The sequence below is a fragment of the Pogona vitticeps genome, chromosome 5 (assembly GCF_051106095.1).
Source record: "Pogona vitticeps strain Pit_001003342236 chromosome 5, PviZW2.1, whole genome shotgun sequence".
Classification (NCBI taxonomy): domain Eukaryota; kingdom Metazoa; phylum Chordata; class Lepidosauria; order Squamata; family Agamidae; genus Pogona; species Pogona vitticeps.
Genome location: NC_135787.1, coordinates 190,966,569 through 190,987,775, shown reverse-complemented (window position 1 = coordinate 190,987,775; position 21,207 = coordinate 190,966,569). Strand labels below are relative to the sequence as shown.

General features: G+C 43.6%; 1 protein-coding gene across 4 annotated transcripts in view; it reads right to left on the bottom strand.

The window, feature by feature from the left end:
- Nucleotides 1-21,207, bottom strand: part of MKLN1 (muskelin 1) — a 98,961-nt gene that overhangs the window by 26,024 nt on the left and 51,730 nt on the right. For all 4 annotated transcript variants that reach the window (XM_020810030.3, XM_073002488.2, XM_073002489.2 and 1 more), the window contains 4 exons: nucleotides 18,928-19,040; nucleotides 3,245-3,457; nucleotides 1,791-2,012; nucleotides 245-374 (listed from right to left, as the gene is read on the bottom strand). In XM_020810030.3, coding sequence (XP_020665689.3) covers nucleotides 245-374; nucleotides 1,791-2,012; nucleotides 3,245-3,457; nucleotides 18,928-19,040 — 678 coding nt within the window. The remainder of the gene's footprint in view (nucleotides 1-244; nucleotides 375-1,790; nucleotides 2,013-3,244; nucleotides 3,458-18,927; nucleotides 19,041-21,207) is intronic.

Genomic DNA, 21,207 nt, shown 5'->3' with positions numbered 1-21,207 from the left:
TTCAGGTTAGGTCTTATTTCCGGGGAAACAAGGTAGGGGGGGAAAAAGAAACATGTAACTAGGAAAATTAAAAGAAAACACAGAAGTAAAGGTGATGTCAATGAAATTGACAGTTTATCTCTTCTTCTTAACAGTTAAGCAACCTGAATGTTTAATTCTTCTTCTATTATCTGATGAAAACTGCTATCCTAAGCTGCTTTATTCTCTTGTAGGACAGCGCCACAAATGGAAAAAGGAAGCTCACCCATCCCTGAATCTTTCTTAGTGCCGTCTGATATGATATCCACATGATCGCCATCTACATCGTAACTGAAGAAGTCGTTCAAGTATGTTTTTGACCTCTGCCCACCAAACACGTAGAGGCAACGGTTTTTCTAAAGGAAAGAAACAAAAGGAGGAATTAAAGAGTCCCAAGTGTAAGAGGTCGGGGTGTGTTTTCAGCCCACGCCATCTGCTTCCAGAGCTATCAAGTCAAAAATCCTCTTCACAACTCAGATGAAGTGCGTGAGAGTTTACTGGAACACAGCTTTAAAATAGGAACCACTCAAACATGCAAGGGTAACACAGAAAATAAAGCAAAGGGCTGAGCAGCTTTAATTATGGTACAGATATGAAATCGTGCATGCAAACAGGATATTTTCAATTATATTGGTGAGGACTAGCAACCATTATCTAATCTGAAGTGGCTCATTTCTCCTTTCACTGAGTAACTGATTATGTGGATTAAATTTGGAGTTTTAGGTTTAATACACATTCAGTTTCATAGCCATAGAATAAATCTGAAAAGAAAGAATAAGAAAAAGAAGAAACATCTGAATTTCCTAATATCTTCAAGACCTGTTAAAATCCTGTCTACAAAATCTTGACAATGTGAAGCTGCTGAAAATATCACAATGGCTTAGTTTAAATATTTTATTAATGTACACAGTAATGGCCAGCTTACTACCCTGGCTTAAAGTAAGTACAAAGCCATTCTTTTTAGAAACTCTGTAAAATAAGCAAAAGCAGCAAGAGGCGATGAATAAAATCTTAAGTAAGTGCTGAACCACGTGGGCTAAAATGTGCTTCATTAAATGGCATTACATCATCTCAACTGACGGTTCTGTAGATTAAATACCTGTGTATCTCCAAAACCTCAATACAGAAGGGCTTTTAAGATCTTAAAAGAGAAGGGCAAGGTTCCTTCATTGGATTAAAAAAAAACCTGGATCATTGGATTAAATAAAACCCTAGCAATATTTAAGATGCAATGTCACTTTTTATATTATTCTCGCTCATTCCAGCTGTAACACGCTAGATCCAAAACAGCTTTGTGAACCAACTTAAACCTCCAAAGGCCCGATGTAGGGGAGGGGGACCAGGAGACTGGGATCTCGTGGGCTCCTGGAGGCCTCTGGTGGGGCCATGGTGATCCAGGGAGCTGGACGAGAGGGGCCCCGGCCTGATCCAGCAGAGCGCTTCTTCAGTTCTTAAAAGCAACATACCCATTGTTCACAAATCAGGTGAGTACCCATCCTGCTGGGGAGGGCAGGGAATGTGTAACGGCATCATTACCTTGTAAACTTTGCAGAGAGTGCTTTATATACCACGCTGTGGGATGGTATAGAGGCAGTACACTTTGTTTTTACAATTGGCTACTCACTGAATAATCAGCACATTAGCTGATTCATCTATGGATTAAAGGTTTCAGGTCTACTTTTCCTTTTTTTTAAAAGACTTTTTTAGAAGTTTTATAAACAGCGTGAGGCTAGAAGAGAATTGCAGAGCTCCTGGCTGGGGCTCATTCTTACTGAATGGAACAGCATGCAGTGCCCTATTCTGGACTGGATGTCTTCGGGACCGGCGTTACAGGAATCCTCTCGCAAGAGCTTCCACATCTGGCACCGGCAGTCGAAGGCGAAGAGGCCGCTGAACTGCGGCTCGCTGGCTCTGCTGTCGTCCACGCTGCCATTGCATGTCAAAATCCGTCCTCCAAATGTGTAAATCATGTGCTTCTCTGAATCCATGCACATCTGCAATAAAAGGACATTGGTCTGAGAAAGCTGAGCCAAGGTAGCTGAAAGACTACCAGAGATTCATCATGGAACAGGTTTTCGTGGATACTGTTGACCAGGGATGGGGACTAAAGTCACTGGACTCGCTGTCAAACAGGACAGGTCAAAACCAGTGACTTGACTCGGGGTTGGTTTGTTTTTTCAATGACTCAGACTCAACTTGCGACTTGGGACCCACGCACCCCTCCCTTTTTAATACGGACTCTGACTTGGGACTCAGACCTAAAGATTTGCCACCATCCCTCCCGTCGACTTAATCAGACTCCATGACACACCTTCCATATGTGTTGCCTCTGACACATTTTTGGTATCACCTGGCAGGACAAAGTTCCAAATAGAGTACTGTAGTCCTAGAATGAGCTGGAATGTTTAGCATGTATACATTACTGAAACAGCAACGTCTACGTTGGCTCGGGCATGTTGTGAGAATGGCTGACAGTCAGATTCCCAAAGATCTCCTGTATGGAGAACTAGTGCGGGGAAAGTGCCCCAGAGGGAGACCATAGCTGCGATACAAGGAGATCTGCAAGTGGGATCTGAAGGGCTTAGGAATGGACCTCAACTGATGGGAAACCTTGACGTCTTAGCATTCAGCCTGGAAGCAGGCAGTGCATCACGGCCTCTCCCAATTTGAAGAGACCCTTGTCCAGCAGGCCAAGGCAAAGAGGCAATCACGAAAGCAGCCAAATCAGGGAGCTGGACAGGGGACAGATTGTATTGGTCTTCTGTGTGGAAGGGATGGTCACTTTCGAATTGGCCTCCTCAGCCACACTAGATGCTGTTCCAAATCCTCCACACAGAGTACATTACCCTACTCTCTTGAGACTGAAGGATGCCTAACGAGAACTTCCTTTCCATTCCCTAAGCCCTACAGTTCATCTGGGTGAACAGCAAGCATGGGACCTACTTAAATGTGGTCTCCTCCACCTCCCTGTGCCATGCTGTAACAAAAGCCTCAGCACTTCATCATATGCTTTCCCAGTTTACCCAGCCTCCATTTCCTTTTGGTTCCTCTGCTGTCTTTCCTGAATCTGCTTCTAGACTTCAAGCCCTTCAAGACCTAGAAGCCTTTCTACGTCATCTTTGTAAGGCACCCGAGATTTGGAAGGCACGATATTATCATTCACAGGAAAGTAATAATGAGAGTTATCATAGTGGGGAGGAGTTCTTGGGCTTCAGCACGCACTAACCTGGTGATCAAATACAAGCTTGGGGCCTCCATCGGCAGCAGTATCCTCACTTAGCAACAGCCACATGTTTGTGTCAATGTCATAGCGATAGAAGTCACTTTTCAAAGACTTGCTGTTCCTCACAGAGGAATCCAAGTAACGGCCCAGCGTGTAGATCTGCCTTCGCTGGATGTCAATGCACATTTTGTGACATGACCTCGCACTGGGGCCATTCTGTGGAGCAGGGGAAACAGAACAAGTGTTGTACACTGCGACACTTTACACGGAATCAAAGTAAACCTGGGTGTAACAATCAGGGTAGGGCAAACGCTGGAACACTGGCCTAGGATTGCAGAACCCTTGGCTCCAGCCTCACTCATCCAAGGATCTTGCTACATGTCACATGCCCAGGGGTCTCCAAACATTTGACCATGAGGGCCACACCGGATATTTTCAACATTTTTGAGGGCCGAAGGAACATGAGTGTACACGTGGATGTTCACATGCCCCCCACCCGCCTGCCCGCACACACACCTGCCCCCCACACGTGCACACAGGTTGAAGGGAACGGCCAGATAAAACGGCAAGGCAGGCTGTATGTGGCCCGCGGGCCTTAGTTTGGAGACCCTTGCACTAGCCTCACAGCGATTCACAGCCTGAACTCTCTTTCAGAGTTGCTGTTGTGAAGATAACATGGACATGGGAACAACTTCAGAGGAAAAAACATTAATACCCTGCTAATTTTTAAAAAAAAAAACGTTAGAAAACAAAATAGCAGCACTTCTATTATGAGGAATATCCATGTCCTCTTTCATAGGCAGAAGCAGGGTATATGAAAATCAATGATTTTTTAAAAAAATAAAACAGATTTAAATCATGATTTAAATTGTTTCAAATTTGACTTTTTGATTTAAATCATGAAAAATCTGTGTGTGTGTGGTTTTTTTTTCCTTCAAATTTGAATCGTGAGTTAAATTCATCTGATTTAAATCAAATCCACCCTGGGCAAGCGTGTAACCAAACCTCCCCTTTGGGAAGCTGGCACAAAATCATAGTCTTGTCCAGAGCAAAGGGAACAACTTCTAAAGCCATATCAGTAAGTCAGACCCAGAGTTGAAATTTACAGGAATAAAGCTGCTTGGCGGGGCAGGAGACTTTGGCAGACATACGCCATGAGTCACTCAAACCTGACACTGGACACAAAGGGATTCACCAGGAGTAGGGAAGAAAAATCCTTACTATGAAACATCCCTTAGTCACACTTGGTATGCATTCTGATAACCACAGAGATTTTTACAAGAAATACACTGGCCTATGCAGTGAAGAATTACATCAAAAGGCTTAGCCCAACTTACACATCTGGCTTCCTTTTTCTTTAAACAACAGCTGGCAACCGTGCACCCCTTTTGTCAACCGTGTTATGAGAACTATGATAAACACTCCAAATTCTGTATATCACAAGGACAGACGCAGGAAGCTGCCTTACACCAAATATTCTTATATTGACTGGATATAAGAATTCTGAAAAGGATTCTGAAGGGATCCTTTTCAGGATTCCTTCCAAGGATTCTGAAAAGGGTCCTTTTAGCTCTGCTACCTCAATTTTTTTTTCAACTGCAGTAATGAAGTAATTCCTTTTGACCTGCCAAGTCATTACCAGTGCTCCTGAGCCCACTTGCCACCAGGTACTAAGCACCAGATTTTTGGGGGGTGGGGGGCTGAAAAGGGTGAAGGAATTGAATGGATCTTCATGGATGAAGGGTGGCATACTTGTTAGTGTTGATTTTAACTAGAGATGGGGCCAGACCAACCACTCAGAATTTCTCCCCTGCCATGAGCTCCGTACTCCCTTCCTATCACTCCAGAGCTTGCGATGGATTAGCCACTCCTGGCAGAAGATGGGAGGACGAGCCTCTCTGCCAGGTAAAAGAGTGGCTAATACGTTGTGAGCTCCAGAGCAATAGGAAGGGAGTTCGGAGCCATCAACGGAGGCGGACAGGTGAGAGGTCAGTCTGCCCCAGGGGGCCGGACCCTCGTTATCTGCACCTGTGGAGGAGGGGATATTCGTACAGTGGTGCCCCGCATAGTGACGATAATCCTTGCAGCAAAAATCGCTGCAAAGCAATTTCGTCGCAATGCAAAATTAAAAAGACTATAGGAAAGCATTGAAACCCCTTCAATGTGTTCCTATGAGCTTAAAACCTACCTTTTAAGCGAAAATCCTCCATACAGCGGCCATTTTAGCTGCCCGGTAAGCAAGGAATCCGCCCCTGTTTTACCCGGCGGCCATTTTGGAACCGCCGATCAGCTGGGGAAAAATCATCGCTGTGCGAAAATCGGTAAGCGAAACAGCTTACCGACCATCATCGCAAAGCGATTTTCCCCCATAGGAAACATCGTTATGCGATCGCAAAAACATCGTTGCTATGCGGATTCGGCGTTAAACGGGGCGGCCGTTATGCGAGGCACCACTGTATTTGTATATGAATAACCACATCTCTAATTTTAACATGTTGTCTTTGAATCATCTGCAGCCAAGGCAGAATGATTAATTCAATTCAAGGTTGCATGTTTGGTGAAGAGTTTGTCTACTCAGACAAACAAAGAGAAAATGAAACAACTTGAATGGGACCTCAGAGTGTCTCTAGTCCCATCCCTAGCTGGCATCTGTGAAGATTCTCAGGTCATCCAGGTTAGGGTTATCTGGACGTTGAAGCATGGCAACTGGAATTCTTTCTTATTAGTGTAAGAAATCCACTGCCAGAGCCTCCCATTGCTGCTTTTAGGTAGTGCTTTGAAGCTTGTGAGAAATGACCAGCTGGCCCATGGGGGACCCACAATGCTGGATAAGAAAGCCTCTGAAGTGTTCTTGTTTTCTTTTGTTCCAGAATGAAAACGCCATTAAAACATCAAGAGTAGCACCGATCAGTCTGGCAGAACTCAATAAAATTCCCCCTGATACACTGAATTGAACATTAAGGGTTTTCTTTATCAAGCAGAAGAAGTCTGACAAGCATATAACATTTTCAAGGCAAGAGAGGGCAAAGCACAGCTCCCAAGCCAAAAATAAATGAATAGAAATATTACTGTGGTTTGCCTCCAAAATCCAGCAGCAAAGTGCAAGATCGGATTAATTGCAATTTCTTCTCTGTTACAACCCTTTCCCCAGGTATTTCTTCACAATTCCTCTTCCTTTAGCCTTGGCTGTTTATTTCTATCGAATTAAAACTTCAGTATTTAAGAGGGTTAAGTCAATTGTTTTCTTAAGAGGTTGAATTCTTAATTTAATTAGGAAATTTTTCCATTCCACTCTTTACAGAGTGATGCTCGTGGTTCAAAAATAAGGATTCTTACTCATTTTACTAACAGAACAATTGGGTGAACTTTAATATGTGATGAAAACGAGGCATGAAATATAATAATTTAAAAACTATTTTTAACTATTTAAATCTATGATTAGACAGTGGCCAAAATCATGTAGCACAGTTACACAAATGAAGTAACCTTTGAAGCAAACTGCCTTAAGTTAAGAAATAAGATGGGCACTATAAAAATCAAATCAAATAAATAAATAAACAAACAAACAAACAAACAAACCTACCTACCTACCTACCTACCTATCTCGATAGGCATTACCTGTTGCATGCCAAGTAGCATGACTCAGTGGATATTTTTTAACTCATTGCAGTTTGCTCTCAGAAGTTCTGCTTTTTGTGTAACTGCACAACAGAATTGTAGCACAGCAACTTCTACGTTGGCTTGGGCATGTCATGAGAATGGCTGATGGTCGGATTCTAAAATATCTTCTATATGGAGAACTAGTGCAGGGAAAGTGTCCCAGAAGGAGATCACAGCTGCAATACAAGGATATCTGCAAGCGGGATCTGAAGGCCTTAGGAATGGACCTCAACAGATGGGAAACCTTGACCTCTGAGTGCTCAGCCTGGAGGCAGGCGGTGCATCACGGCCTCTCCCAATTGGAAGAGACCCTTGTCCAGCAGGCCGAGGCAAAGAGGCAGTCACGAAAGCAGCAAAACCAGGGAGCTGGACAGGAGACAGGTTGTATCTGTCTTCAATGTGGAAGGGATGGTCACTCTCGAATTGGCCTTCTCAGCCACACTAGATGTTGTTCCAAGTCCTCTATTCAGAGCACATTACCATAGTCTCTCGAGACTGAAGGATGCCTAATCTAACAACAGAATTTCAGATAGTAAAAACAAATATTTTTGAAATCAGCTCACTTATTTTTCAAATTCAGCCATGACCCTTTCCACTCTCTGTCCCTACACCCTTTGTGGCAGTGTAGTCCCCAAGGCAATCTTTAAAAAAAAAAGGCTCCAACTCTGTATACTGTAACTTGCTTGCTCATTTTAAAACTTCCACTTGCAAGAAAGGGGCATATACAAAATAAATTGTTTATTTGCTCAAAAGCTATCATCTTACATACTGTTTTACATGCTGTTTAATCTAAGCACGAAATGTGAAACTAAAACTTCTACTCATCTTCTAAAAATCCTCCCCTGCAGGGAGAAAATTCTTCAAGGAATTGCCTAGCCTTTTTGTTCAGATTCACCTAATGCACAGCGAAATACAGTATATTTTTTAAGGGCCAGGAATTTTTTTTTACAAACCCAGAACTGGAGCCAATTTCCAACACAACTTCTTCCTCTCCATGAAGTGTTTTGAATGACGGAAGGATGCAATGAGGAACAAGCTAGTGACCTTTCCGCGCAATATCCATATGATTTTTCCTTCCCATCGCCCCCAATGAACATGCTCCCTTTCTGGGAATCATTCCAAAGACCACCCATGGAAGCATTTTGGCAGAACTAGCCGAAGAAACGTCTATTCATAACTTCTGCTGTATACTTCCTGTTAAGCAAAAACTGAGCGATGAAGGACACAGAGTGAGCTGCTCCTTTTAAACCCATTTATTACAAAACCAGCTGGTTTCAGAAAAAGCATATAGCGCAGGCTAATGAGGAGGAAGAAATGGCTCCACTCTCAGCAACTTCCACCCGATTAAGGACATAATAGGAGTGATTCTAAAACACACCTAGCTCTATATAGATCATACTAATGTTGTTCTTTAAAGCAGAACAAAGCAACAAATTGCAAAAATCGCATCATAAAATACTACCTCCACATTCCAGGGCTGTTTGAGCAGGAAAAATAATTGTCTTTAAATTGCAAAGACAATCTGTACCTACCTAAAGAACAGTTCAGCCAGTTTACTGAACAGAAAAGGATTAAAAACCAGAAGTTTGGATGAATGGCGAAGAAACCACAGCTCAAATATCCAGGGAAACATCCTTGTACATTCTGAACTGATTAAACTTGCACTAGGTAAAATCCTCCAACCCTGCTCCCAAGACCTGAATCTGTGCAACTAAGGCCTAGCTACTATTGACGTCCACCCAGAGGTATCTCAGCTGCATCTCAGTTGCCAGATCAAGACTATCCCAAACCTAAGACTTAGTGACAGGTACGGCTTAGGACGGGTCTAGAACACCTTCTTGACTGGATGGCTGCAGAGAGGAATACAAAGGAAATTTGGGGCCAAAATGTGGGTGAACATTTAATAATGAATTAATACACCAACTCAAGAGCTTGCAACACAAACAGATACAGGAACGTACATGGTGGTGCATTAAATCCTGTGTGGCCTTGCTTACAGCACACATTGCATGAGGGGAATATTTCAGGCCTTACCATGTTTCTGGGGCCCCAAATGAAGAGTCACTGGCCAAAGCTTGTTTTCCCCAGGCCTTGTTCTGCCTCAATCAATGGCACCTACCAGCTGTTGCCCCAGTATCCTACACTCCTGCTAAGCTTTTTGGCAGACCAACACGGCACAAGCATAGCAAATGAAGCTCTCTGTGTTGAAGTGAAATGACTGATGCATAGAAACGACACCCATGGTCACTGGTGAACCAGTGGAAACGTAAGAGATAGAAGGCAGCACATCAGCCATTCCAAGCATCAGGCCGTATATGCGAGGGGGTACCCAGAAAAAATTGAGCTAGGAAGCTATAAATTACAGGGTATATTGACCAAATTGTCTGTATTTAATGGTGCAAAAACCAACTACCTACTTATGATTTTAACTAATCTGTCATGTTCAGGTCCAAAGTGAACATGGCAGCACCTCCAGAAAAGATCAACGTGGAAGAGCATAGGACCATAAGCAAGTTCCTGTTTCTCCAAGGGAAAGGTGCAAAGCAAATCCATGATGAAATGTCACAAACTATGGGTGACAGTGGCCCTTCATATGCAACGTTGGGTTGTCAATTTTAAAACTGGCCATTTCGGTGTTGAAAGTAAGAAACCCAGTGGAAGGCCTGTTTCTGTCTTTGTGCATGCCATCTATGACATGGTCATGGAGGACCGCCGAATATCAGTCAAAAGTATTGCTACATATCTGAGAAAATCACGTGAGAGAGTTGGTGCCATTATCCCCAACGACTTGGAAATGAGAAAGCTGGCAGCAAAGTGGATCCCCAAACTTTTGACAACCGAACAAAAGAGGAAACGTGTAGAGTCATTGGTGGCTGTTTTGGAACATTTTGCAAGAAATGAGTCAGATTTCCAGGCAATTGGTAACTGGTGATGAGACATGGATCTACTGTTATGATCCTGAGACAAAGGAACAGTCTAAGGAATGGAGGCACAGTAGTTCCCCCAGGCCAAAGAAGTTCTGAGTACAAAGGTTGGTGCAGAAGCAAGTGGCAACAGTTTTTTGGGATAAGAAGGGAGTTCTGCTGGTGGACGACCTCCACCAGGGTTCAACCATCAATGCAAAACATTACTGTGCTTTATTGACAAATTTGAGGCAAAACATCACAGAAAAACATTGAGGAAAGCTCTCCAAAGGTGTCATCCTGTTGCATTACGACGCCTTGTCACACACTGCAGGTGAAACAATGGCAAAACTGTGTCCTTAGGCTTTCAAGTGATGCCCTATCCGCCCTATTTTCGCGACCTGGCTCCTTCTGACTATTATCTGTTCCCCAAACTCAAAAAATACTTAAAGGGACAACGATTTGGGAGTGTTCCGGAGGCAACTAATGCTGCAAATGAGTGGTCACACCAGCAGTCGGAAGAATTTTATTTGCAGGGACTTAAGAAGCTGCAGGACAGATGTTGCAAGTGCACTGACTTCCTGGGGGAATATGTAGAATAGTGTGGCAGTTACAGCTTCCTAGCTCAATTTTTCCCCCTCGTAGCCTCAAAAGCCTATTCTAGGCTTATCTCAACCAGGTGGCCTCCATAGATAATGGACTACAACTCTCATGACCTCAGCCAGCATGGCCACTGCTTGTGTTGGTGTGGGTGACTGAAACTGGAATCTAACACATACAAAGGGTGTCAGGGTAGGACAGGCATCAACAGGAAGGAAGACTAACAAGAGCAGAGCCATTGTTCCAAAGGTTACGATACATTCCTATCAACCCCTAAAGAAGAGCAAATTGTCTAGCTTCCAAGATCCAGTTTCCAAGAGACGGGTATTTTTCACCTGAGTAACAATAATATTTTGGCTGTTCTATTAACAAGGGCTTGACAAAGCAAAGAAATAGGCTCAGCTGTGGCCAGAGGTCCTTTCTGCGCTTCTGATCCAAACATGAAGGAACAAGTTGAAAAACAAGGCTGTTCATAACATGATAAAATAGACTGCTCATCCTGGCCTATTGTTGGTGTTGTTTAGTCGTTTAGTCATATCCGATTCTTCGTGACCCCATGGACCAGAGCACGCCAGGCCCTCCTGTCTTCCACTGCCTTCCGGAGTTGGGTCAAATTCATGTTGGTCACTTCGATGACCCTGTCCAACCATCTCGTCCTCTGTCGTCCCCTTCTCCTCTTGCCATCACACTTTCCCAACATCAGGGTCTTTTCCAGGGAGTCTTCTCTTCTCATGAGATGGCCAAAGGATTGGAGCCTCAGCTTCAGGATCTGTCCTTCCAGTGAGCACTCAGGGTTGATTTCCTTCAGAACAGATCGGTTTGTTCTCTTTGCAGTCCAGGGGATTCTCAAGTCTCCTCCAGCACCACAAATCAAAAGCATCAATTTTCTTTGGCGGTCAGCCTTCTTTATGGTCCAGCTCTCACTTCCGTACATCACTACTGGAAAAACCATAGCTTTGACTATGCGGACCTTTGTCGGCAAGGTGAGGTGTCTGCTTTTTAAGATGCTGTAGTGGTTTCTCATTGCTTTCCACCAAAGAAAAAGGCGTTTTTTAATTTCGTGGCTCCTGTCACCATCACCAAGGATGGTGCTGTCACCATCCTTGCCTATTAGTTGCAGTAATTATTGTAGCAGGGACACCTTAAAATCCTCCCTGTTCCCCTGCTTTTCACAGCCGTCGTAACTAATTAGATAACAAGCAAACCAAACTTAGGAAAGTGACATCTTATTGGGCTGATTAAGCTTTCAAATAGCATGTTTGGTCAACCACAGCGTCTGCTAAAAGCTAGCGCAAACAGGGATTTTCAAAACATGTTTGTCATGACATGTTATGGGATGATACCTGCCTAGGCTGTTATAAGATCTTCACAGAGGGAGAAATTGTAAGACATCTGGAATGAGGCCTGTGTTGGATGACAAAAGAGTTCAACTTTGCTCAGAACACCTGATCTATGTAAGCCTTTCAAATCCAAAGAAATAAGGAGAGGGGGGAACCCAGGACTTGTTTTTCAAACACAGAGCCACTACATGAATGTTCAAATAAAATCACCCTCTCAAGGAAAGGGAGATTTATATAACCTTTTAAAAAAGAGTCGGTCTTCTACCAAAATTGTAACAGCCATCAGTACTGAATCATAAACAATAAAACTGTTTTCTATCTAACACTGAAGGAATATTTTATGAGTTTGGAGGGGAAGAGCACCAGGACTGGAAAACTCCAGAACACAGAAAGAGAACGGAAGTATTGTTTCATAACTCAAGCACCCAGGCACTTTGTAAGGCTGTCATTTCTGAAACAGATCACCAACAAGCCAGGCAGCTATTCAACGTGGCATGAGCAATCACCTGACAGTAAACATACTAAATCATCCTGGGTCACCATCTTGAGTTATGTGCCAGAAATAACCACACAAGAAACATCTCTTCAAGTGCCAATTTAGGACCAAGAGATGGCAAATAATAACTATCGACTAAGAAATTTTGTTTGCCAAACGATTTAAAGCTGAAACTCAGCAATGCTACGCCTCTGCATCCATGCACAGAATTTGCCAAGACATTAATCTCCTTCTGATATTACATATTTCCTCTAGGCAGCTGGACTCATTTTAGGACCTCTGCTAGCTTCCAGCCACCGTCTTTCATTTCCCTGCAAAGATTCTGGGCCTTGTGTTGGTCCAGAGAAATACAGTAAGGATCCCCTTATCCTCAGGGTCAGCACCCACTCATGGTCTGAAAATATTTAAAATATTAAAAGAAAAATCCTAGAAATTTATATTTCTAAAGATGAAGTTAACAGAACTGGCCACTAGGGGGAACCAGAAACTGGATGATGTATAGCAGTGGACCCCAACCTTTTTCCAACAATGGACCGTTTGGGGGGGAGCGTAGCACACTCGGGGGGGGGGCAAGTCATGCTCAAGGGGAGCGTGTTGCGCTCACACGGCGGCAAGAAATCTGCTGGGTTGCAGACCCCTGATGTATAGCATCCACTACTAGAGAAATATATTTCCACAATGTCATTACCAGAACCGGCCACTAGAGCTGGTCACTAGAGACAAAGACCTATATATGGCATTTGGTATATAAACTATGTTTTCCAGCATTTTGAGGGGGGAGGGGGGCTAGGAATTGATCCCGTACAGATACAGGAATCCTAATGATAAAAGTTAGTGACTAGAAGCAGAGATTTTGCTATGTGGCAACTCCAGGAATCAAAATGGGAGGTTGCAGGAGGCACTGTCAGGGGAGTAAGAGAGAAACAACAGGGAGGAGAGGAAGCGGGCAAGTACTGATACCAACTAGAGTAAGGACACTGAATCACTGAGGAGTGGTTGAGTCAACTCCTTTCCACTGATTCAATGGCCCAATTCTCATTGCGACTTACTGTAGTACTGGATTATCAGCCACTGAGAGTGCACATGAAGCACACACAAAAACTGGGCGTTTCACAGCATTCTGAAATTGGAAAAATTACTTTTTCAGACTGCAATTCCCAGACACTCGTGGCTATCCCTGCCTGTAACCATATTGGTTGAGCAATTCCTGGAGGTGTCGTCCAAAAAAAGTAACTTTCCTATCTCTGTCCATTTTATTTTTCTTTTCTCGTTTCTTTCTTCTCCACTGGCTACATGCTGTCAGCAGCAGATTTATGGTGGCTTCCAGGGTACTTTTTCAAAATTGCACACTCTCCCGCAGGCATACAAAGGTTGTGTGGCTCCTGGTCCAGAATGAGGCTTCCACCAAGGAATTTTAAGTATTTCTCAAGCTCGCCTTCTCTCATTTTTAAAATCAGAATTGACAAGAAAAGGATACCTATTTTCTGCACAAATGTGAAAAAGACCGGGCTTGAAATATTCTAGTTTTACGAATTTCCCAGGAAACCTTCCACATCAGAATGTGGGCAGGTTGTCTTCTATGTTAAAACTGACAGCTGCTGTTTTGGTTGTGCGTTTACTGCTTTGGGTAGTACTGGCCCAAATTCTCTCATAAAATCAAGCATGATTACCGGCAGCTTTAACAGTACCTTTAAGCAAAGTGTTGAAGACTCAAAATGTTGACAATAGCTTTGTCCTGCCCCAAACCTACCATTTTATTTTATTTTACTTTATTTCCTTTTCCTTTCCTAGCTTAAGTATTAACATTCTGGGAGATTTTTCATCTTTAGTTATTCTCTTACTTCTTGTTAAGTCATGCTTGGATTTCAGCTGGCTCTGGGACGAGTGAGCTCCCTTGGAGACTGTTCTACCTCGAAGCGGAGGCGGTCAGAGGAGGCCAGGGCAAGGGACCTCAGCCAAGAGAGACATTACCAGCAGGCTCTTCTGACATCAGCTTTTGCTCTGTGTCCTTGGAAAAACAAACATTCGCATCTGGAGCATAAACTAATGCCACAGAGCAAATGCTATCCTTTTCACTCTGGCCACCCTCTCACTTTCTTGCTCTCTGGGTGCAATGCAACCAAGAATAAAGACACCTCACCTTCAGCGACACCTAACAACGGCAAAGAGAAATAAAGTTGGATTGTACCAACTGTGAGTCCAAATGGGTTCTAGACCAGCATTCTTCTCTGTATGCTAATATGCTGCTGGGTTTATTTAAAGTGAGTAGTGAAATACGCTGTTTCCCCCAAAATAACAGGGTCTTACATTAATTTTTGCTCCAAAAAACGCAGTAGGGCTTATTTTCAGGGGATTTTTTTTTCATGTACAACAATCTATGTTTACTCAAATACAGTCATGTCATCATCTTCTGGTGGCTGCACAAGGGTGGAGGGCAGGGTTTAACTGGGGCTTATTTTGGAGGGTTATACGACGTGCATCCTGAAAAATCATACTAGGGCTTATTTTCAGGTTAGGTCTTATTTTAGGGGAAACAGGATATGCAATTCTTCTACATTGGTATTTGGACAAGATACAGCTCCAGGAACCGTGGAGCCATATGCTTCTTTCTACCCACTTCAGTCAATTCTGACAAAGGTGGCAGATGCAAGAAACACTGCAGGAGAACTTGGCATAAGACACACACACACAATCTCACACACACATATGTAGTCTTGTTTGGCATTTCTGCCTAATGTTGATCTGAAGGAAAATAAGCCAAGCTATAACTGTGCTCTAACCAAACAGAAAACATGAGCTTCCAACTTACTCAAAACACACTGTCCTTTTGGTCATAAGTTAAGATGGGGGCGTTCATATTCTTTTACAAATACAAATATCTATGTGCAGCTGAACTTAATGAGGGTCCGGCCCCTGGGGCCAGCCTATCCCCTCCCATGTGCTGTGGCCCTGATAGCCCCAATCATCCTTCCAATCAAGCCCTGAGTGCCGCTCTCTTCCTGCTTGGCTGGTCACCCAGTAGCCGTGCAGGGAGATTCACCCTCCCTCCCCTCGCCAGGAGTGGCTAGCCAAGCAGGAAGAGCGCAGTGCTCTGGGGCGCAATGGGAAGGGATGAGTGGGGCCGCTGCCGGACATGTGAGTGGACGGTCCAGCCCCTCATTCAGTCCAGCTGTGTGGGGATATTCGTATACAAATACACCCCAATCCTGACGGCGGGAGACATGATATTCTGATCAAATTACTGCAGAATGGTATCACTTGATGTCACATCAGGAATCACTGGTTTATACATTCAGCCAAGGCCAACCTTCCAATGAGGCATCAGGAAATAGGCCAGTACGCCATGCCTCCACCAAGAGCCAGAAGCTGTCTCCAATGGGCTGGGCTGCACAGAGACTGAGTTTAGGTTTCACATCTCAAAGTCAATAGTGTCCAGGATACCACTCTCTCATTTTGCTCATTAAAACACTGGCTGACTCTATGCATACAACTGCCCTTTTAGAGACATCAGCACTGGCATAAACTCCAGGCAGACGCACACAATCACACGTGTCTCCTGCTCTGTCCAGATCTCCAACCCCCAATTTTTTGTGAAGATGCTGGGAAGCTAGACCATCTCTACCAAAGCAGGATCAGGGCAGAAGAGCAAGGACGGGGTAGCCAAACTCCATGACACCATTAGGCGTTGCCCCTTTTCTCCTTGTCACTGGAGCTGGGGGAAACACAGATCCTAATCATCATTTATAACAATATTTCTGTGCCATTCAGTCAATTCTCACTTATGCAGACCCTTGCCTGGATTTTCAAGATAAGAGTGTAGTCAGAAGCGGTTCACTGTTCACTTCTTCTGAGGGCATCCTGGGACTGTGTGAAGCTGGCCCAAGGCCAACCAGGCTGGCTCTATTTCTCAGGAGGCACAGCGGGGGAATCAAACTCCCAACTTCTGGCTCTGCGCCCAGATACCTAACTCACTGAGCTATCCCAGCCAGCAAGCATAATTTAGCTACAGCCAACATTTAACTTCGGACCAGTTTCCCTCCTTTGTTCTGAAAAGGGGGGGAGGCAGAATAATGCCTTTCAGCCTCTTTATGTTCCTTTTATTTAAAGCTCTTCACATTTCCTGCCTATTTGTTTTCATAGCAGACACAACATAAATACTGTATTTTTCTGTATATAAGATACCCCCATCTAATAAAATATTAAGAAAAATAAGTGGGGCTTAGCAAGTGTAGGGGGAAAGGGATCAAAGCACTGCAGGATCGCTTTGATCCCTGCTTTCCCCTCCACTTATTTTTGTTCCCTCCCCAGCTTACTTCCGTGTATAAGATGACCCTCAATTTTTAGTCTAAAGATTTTATACAAAAGTATAGTCTTATACACAGAAAAATACAGTATATATTAATTACAGTTGAGCGATACTAGCTCCTTAAACCTTGTCTCCTGCCCCAGGAGGCTCTTCCCCTCTTCTGGCCTGCAGAGTGTACGAGTCACTCACCCACACGTATTTTGATGTGTGTATGTAAAGCTTATCAGCACTAGCTCCTGTTCTTCATTATTCTGTGCTACCTGCCCCTCCCTCCAGCTGCCATACGCTGTCTTGTCTGTGCACTGGAAATAAGGCTGTCTGGGATACTAAATTCTTGAGACAGCACACCATGGAAGACTTCTAGCCTCTGCGTAAGCGTGTTTGCTTTCTTCTTCTCCACCCATATGGGAACCTGGACGGCTAGTTCACTGCTCTGAAATGTTGCCTCTGATCTTGGCACAATTTACAGAGATGTATGTCTGTGTGTATGAGCACCCCAAAGTATTTGCAGTTTCTTCGTAGCTATGGTCTTGTACCCCCAAACAGGCTCATCTAGACCTTGGGAAGCCCAGGTTTATTGCTCCCACTGCCTTAGGGTCACAAAGCCAAATCAGGGGCAGTGGATCCAAGTTTGGCTTTCAGAACTTGTAAAATGTACTGTGCTGGACAACTAAAAGAATCTCACAGAAAGCACTATAATCCAAAAAGTTACTTCTGTTGGTATTCCTTATTTTAATCATTATAAGATTTTTTCTTCCCTTTTTTTGCTTGATCATATTTTGTTGAATTCTATAGCTCTGGGGACTCCCAAGGCCATTCGCTCCATTGGATGGCGATCCAAATGCCATTAAAGCATGTTTCTTCATGGAACAGAAACAAAATAGTTTATTCTAGTTTGTTTGTTAAAAACTTGCCATTTCTTACCAAAAGAGGCCCAGGTTTATAATTCTTTAAGTGGTCAGTTAACAGCCCAATATCATGATGTTTACTAAGAAGTTAGCCTCACTCTGTTTACTGGGGCTTACTCACGGGTAACCTGTTCAGCACTTCAGTCCAAATCTCACATACCGCTTGGGCTTAGGAATTGTACAAACATGCCATGAAGCAAAAGCAAAACTTTTTTTCCACTCCTTCTTAGAATCCATTTGATATTCTCGGCAACTCTGCGTAACAGATTGTTCCTTTTAGTGGCTTGTTTACGAACATGCTGCCCTTCCTCCTACAGAAACACTGAAAGCATCTCCCCTGTTGAGCGTATTTATCCAGTTCTGGCTGTGACCTTAAGCAGTCTGCCTCGGGTTTGCGTTGTTTTGCTTTATTGCAACAGACCAGAAGTTCAAAGTCTCTGACCCAGAAGCGGAAGAACTATTCAAGTCAGGAGTCCGGTCATTTTTTTTGCAAACTGAAACCCACCTCCTTGACTCTGCTCCCAGAAAATAACATACACACACACTCACATATCCAACTATGAATTGTGTGTGGGCGTACACATGTATGTACACTGTCTTGTCGTGGAGCTTACAAATATCGTATAAGCTGGGTTTGCATTATTCTACTACAGATCTAGGAGAACACCCTTGTCCAGGAGGCCGAGGCTAAGATGCAGTCCCGAAAGCAGCAAAATCAGGGGTTTTGGACAGGGGACAGATTGTATTTGTCTTCAGGGTGGAAGGGATGGTCGCTCTCAAATTGGCCTTCTCAGCCACACTAGACGCTGTTCCAAGACCTCCATACAGAGCATGTTACCCTAGTCTCTCGAGACTGAAGGATGCCTACTACACACTACAGACAGGAGAAGGTGAGACCGCATGAGTAAAGCCATAATGAGACAGCATGACAAAGGGGAGGGAAGCCAACAATGATTCACCTTTCATTACAACTTTGCCACCATGTGATACTAGACCAGCCCAGAGGACCAGGTTGGGGAGACTGCTAGGACTAACTAGATCAAAGCCCATTTAAATCTTTTTGTTCTCAAACTCCCAAATACTTTCTTATCCCCAAAAGGTTTATTTCGTTACGTGCTCCCCGGCATGACTTTTGGAGGCATTCAGCAGCACCTTTCTGGACTGTCTCCAATCAGCTCCAAAACCTTCATTAAACATCTTTCTTTCTTTTTTTTTTTCATTCTGTCCTGCCAAAGCATCTTTGTTTATTTCTCGGCCAGAGAAGAGCCAACATTCCCATCGGCTGTTATGAAAGGCATTTGAGAACTAGAAAGGTCATGGCTTTTACATTCACTTAAAATGGGGAGGGAATAAAATGCTTACTCCTGACATCACTCCAGGTTCAGGGCTGAGCCATAGCCATCATGGGTGAGAATTGTGTTATCTTAGCAAATAGCAGCACAACATACAAATAAGGAAATACTGGGAACTTGCCTCTTTCTCAGTATCTCTCGATATACACGTCCACTGGTTTTCCTTCACGCTGTACGCCCAGAAGTCTGCCAGATCCTGCGTCCCGTCCCAGCCGCCAAACAAATAAACCGTTTCTAGTCAAAATTGTAGAAATGGATGTTAGTTTGCAAACAAAATGGCTTTTTTTTAAAAAAAAGAAGAAGAAGCAAATGTCACAATGTTTACTTGTGGCTATCAAACGCTTTCAGAAATTGAAAACTTACCTCTTTTGGAATATGACCATCGACCACCAGAACCTGCTAGTCAAATTTAGGGTGCCGCTGACCAACGGCAGTTTGTGTAAATTTACGCTGGTGGAAGCTGATGATATCATTAGGTGGCATTGGTAAAATTTAATACAAATTAATCAAAAGCTTTCTATCCACCTTGTTAGGTTCCAAGGCGCCATAAGGCTCTCTCCTGCCCTGGGGAAGCCTTTAATAGCCAAAAATTGCCACCGGCACTCCTGATCCCAGCGGCAGCTATCTGATGGATTTTATTTTAATTATTAAAGGCTCCCAAAGGCTTCCCCAGGGCAAGAGAGAACCTCAGAATCTAAAACTGGGCAGAGGGAGGGATAGGAAGCTTTTATTTAATTTATATTAAATTTTATCTACACCACCTAATGATGCCATCAGCTTCCACCAGCATCAATTTACACAACAGGATTTTGTCCATAGTCTTGAAACAAATTCTAATGGAATATGGACAAAAAGCTCATGGTGGATTGTGACTCTTAAGTGTCTAAGAACTTTGAAGGCACATAAGACTTCCATACTTGTGCAGAGGACGCCCTGAGAAAATGCAAGCGATAGCTTTATTAGACCACTAAAAATGGAACAAATGGCAAGCTTTCATGAGTAAAATTCTACTTCTTCATGCTTATGTGCCAACATTTATGGATAGTGCAAAAAAAAACCCTGCAACTAAAATGCCCCAAAATTCATGGCAGATGTCTATGCCAGGTCTGTTTGAGATATTTTCAAACCCAAACTGCAAGCCACCAACCTCTGGATCTCTGGATGTTGTTGGACTCACTATTAACTATTCTGGTTGTTGATGGGATTTGTAGGCCAGCAACATCTGGAAGCTCACATGTGGGCCACCTCTTCCCAAAAGGCCCAAAACGTGGGGAGAAGAACAGAAATGTGCTGTGCAATCAGATAAAATGAGGAGATGGCTACACCTAAGTACATCTCCGTGTTCATGGGAATGTTTACCCTGTTTCCCTGAAAATAAGACCTAATTTGAAAATGAGCCCTAGTATGATTTTTCAGGATGCTCGTAATATAAGCCCTACCCCAAAAATAAGCCCCAGTTAAGTGAAACCCCGCAGTCCAGCATTGTGCAGCAACCAGAAGAAGATAACATGACTGTAAAATAAAACATCCCCTGAAAATACAGTAAAGCCCTAATGCATTTTTGGAGCAAAAATTAATATAAGACCCTGTCTTATTTTTGGGGAAACATGTTATTACCACTCTAGGGATCAAGCTGGATAGATTAGTGCACAGACTGTGAGAAATCTTCTGAGTACCAGCCATGTATCAAAAAAGCAAGACCAATTTGCAAGTTACAAATCAGCCAACACCTGAGCATGTTTTTAAATCTCTGCCATAAAATCATTAGAACGGCTTGTTCAAACCCGGTGTCACCACTCAGCAACATCAGGGACGACCAGGCGGTGATACTCAACAAAACTCAGCCGACACACAGTTCTTAGCTTCCAAATATTTCTTCCTCTCCCTTGCTTCCTGGGCAGCTTGCAAAGGGTCTTTTCGCGGAGAATGGTGGGATAAAAAGATTTTAAATAAATAAATAAAACAGGGAAGGCATCAAGAGAAAGGCGGAAGGGAGCAGTTAAGCAAGGGGGGAATCACTGTGGGAAAGCAGCTAAACAATACAGAAAGTGGCCACAGGGAGTTCACCAGCAGGAGAGGTGAAGGCCAGTCTCTAGGTGCTTCCCAGCCGAATGATTTCACAGTCACTGCAAGCACTAAAACAACAGTGACGTCGAAGTAATGGAAAAGCCCTTGAGTGCACCACTCCCTTAAAGCTGGATATCGCCCATCTTTACAGCCAGCAAGCAATGGGTTAACACACAAAGTGTGAAGGGGCAGAGTAGGATCATAGCACAGAGAGACCGCCTTGAAGGACCACAGAAAGGAGGAATTGATTGCGGTCGCTGGAGGAAACATAATTCAAACAGGTTTCTCATGCAGTCTCCTTTTAATATTGCTCTAAGCTTTCCCTGCCTGTTAG